Source organism: Budorcas taxicolor, chromosome X (assembly GCF_023091745.1).
Source record: "Budorcas taxicolor isolate Tak-1 chromosome X, Takin1.1, whole genome shotgun sequence".
In the NCBI taxonomy this organism is placed as follows: Eukaryota; Metazoa; Chordata; class Mammalia; order Artiodactyla; family Bovidae; genus Budorcas; species Budorcas taxicolor.
The window spans coordinates 78,760,137-78,762,131 of NC_068935.1; the positions used below are offsets into that span (position 1 = coordinate 78,760,137).

Genomic DNA, 1,995 nt, shown 5'->3' on the forward strand with positions numbered 1-1,995 from the left:
AGGAAGTTGGGGTCCCAAGGCAAGGGCTGAGGAGGGAACAGGAGGGCCAGTGACTGGGAGAGGGGACTGTGGGGAGGTGCCTGGGGAGGAAGGTGGTGGAACTAGGCGTGGCCAGGAACTGAGGACCATAAGCCATGAAGAAAGGGTAAGGAGAGAAGGGGCAGGGAGGGTTCGGGACAGAAGGGAAGCTCTCCCTCTGGTTCACAATCCCTGTGCTGATGGGATGACCCAGAAGGGAAAGAGAGAAGCAGGCTTTAAGAAGGGAAGTTATCAGCCCAGCACCCAGGCCGGGCAGATGGAGCTCGGGGGGTCAGTTTGGAAGGAAACGCAGGACAGTGGCAGCCTGAAGCCCAGCTGCTTTACGAAAGGTTCCTCAGACTAAATCTTCAAGGAGTGACTTTTGTTGAAGTGCAGTATAGTTGATTTACAAGGTTTCAGGTATACAGCAAAGTGATTCAGTTATGCAGACATATGTATGTATTCTTTTTCAGATTCTTTTTCATTATAGATAAGCTACAAGCTACTTAGTTCCCTGTGCTGTGTGGTAGGCCCTTGTTATTTATCTGTTTTACATACAGTAGTGTGTTCATCCCAAATTCCTACTCAAAAGAACAACTTCCAAGGCCTTCACACGCTCTATGCCCTCCCTCCCTCCGCAGATGAGTGAACGCCAAGAATTCCAAGCCTCTGAGTTTGCCTACCTCCTGGAAAACTCTTCCTATGACTACGGAGAAAATGAGACCTACTTCTGCTGTACTTCCCCACCCTGCCCACAAGACTTCAGCCTCAACTTCGACCGCACCTTCCTGCCCGTCCTCTACAGCCTCCTCTTTGTGCTGGGGCTTCTGGGGAACGGCGTCGTGGCAGTCGTGCTGCTGAGCCAGAGGGCGGCCCTGAGCAGCACTGACACCTTTCTGCTGCACTTGGCCGTGGCCGACGCACTGCTGGTGCTGACACTCCCTCTCTGGGCAGTGGATGCAGCCATCCAGTGGGTCTTTGGCTCTGGCCTCTGCAAAGTGGCGGGTGCACTCTTCAACATCAACTTCTATGCAGGGGCCCTCCTGCTGGCCTGCATCAGCTTCGATCGGTACCTGAGCATTGTGCACGCCACCCAGTTCTACCGCCGGGGCCCCCCAGCTCGCGTGGCCCTCACCTGTGTGGCAGTCTGGGGGCTCTGTCTGCTCTTTGCGCTCCCAGACTTCATCTTCCTGTCCTCTCACCATGACAACCGCCTCAACGCCACCCACTGCCAGTACAACTTCCCGCAGGAGGGCCGCACGGCTCTGCGCATCCTGCAGCTGGTCGCGGGTTTCCTGCTGCCCCTGCTAGTCATGGCCTATTGCTACGCCCGCATCCTGGCTGTGCTGCTGGTCTCCAGGGGCCAGCGGCGGCTCAGAGCCATGCGGCTGGTGGTGGTGGTGGTGGTGGCCTTCGCCCTCTGCTGGACCCCCTACCACCTGGTGGTGCTGGTGGACACCCTCATGGACCTGGGGGCCTTAGCCCGCAACTGCGGCCGGGAGAGCCGTGTGGACGTAGCCAAGTCAGTCACGTCGGGCATGGGCTACATGCACTGCTGCCTCAACCCGCTGCTCTACGCCTTTGTGGGTGTCAAGTTCCGAGAGCGGATGTGGGTGCTACTCATGCGTCTGGGCTGCCCTGACCAGAGGGGCCACCAGCGGCAGCCGTCAGCTTCCCGCCGAGATTCATCCTGGTCTGAGACCACAGAGGCCTCCTACTCAGGCCTGTGAGGCTGGGATAGGGATCCCTCTCCCCCTGCCACATTCCAGCCTGTTCCCTCACTCACTTCCCCAGCACACACTCCTGGGAGTCCCCTGTGGCCCTAGTCTCCCAAGGAGCCACCCTCCTGACTCTGAGGGCTCTGCCATCACTGCTCCGTGGCCGCCCTGCCCCATCCCACTGCTTCAGGGGTGGCTGCCTTCAGGCCCTTCTTACCTCGGCTGTGCAGAACCCCACCACCCTCCCAACTCTTGCCAA

General features: G+C 58.6%; 1 protein-coding gene across 1 annotated transcript; it reads left to right on the forward strand.

Annotated features, from left to right (window-relative positions):
* Window positions 1–638: 638 nt before the first annotated feature.
* On the forward strand, window positions 639–1,748 carry CXCR3 (C-X-C motif chemokine receptor 3). The gene has a single exon (XM_052662693.1). It carries the CDS (start codon window positions 639–641, stop codon window positions 1,746–1,748), a length of 1,110 nt encoding a protein of 369 aa, XP_052518653.1.
* The last annotated feature ends 247 nt before the right edge of the window (window positions 1,749–1,995 follow it).

Coding starts and splice junctions, on each gene's coding strand:
- CXCR3 (XM_052662693.1), top strand. CDS start 639: ATGCCCTCCCTCCCTCCGCAGATGAGTGAACGCCAAGAATTCCAAGCC.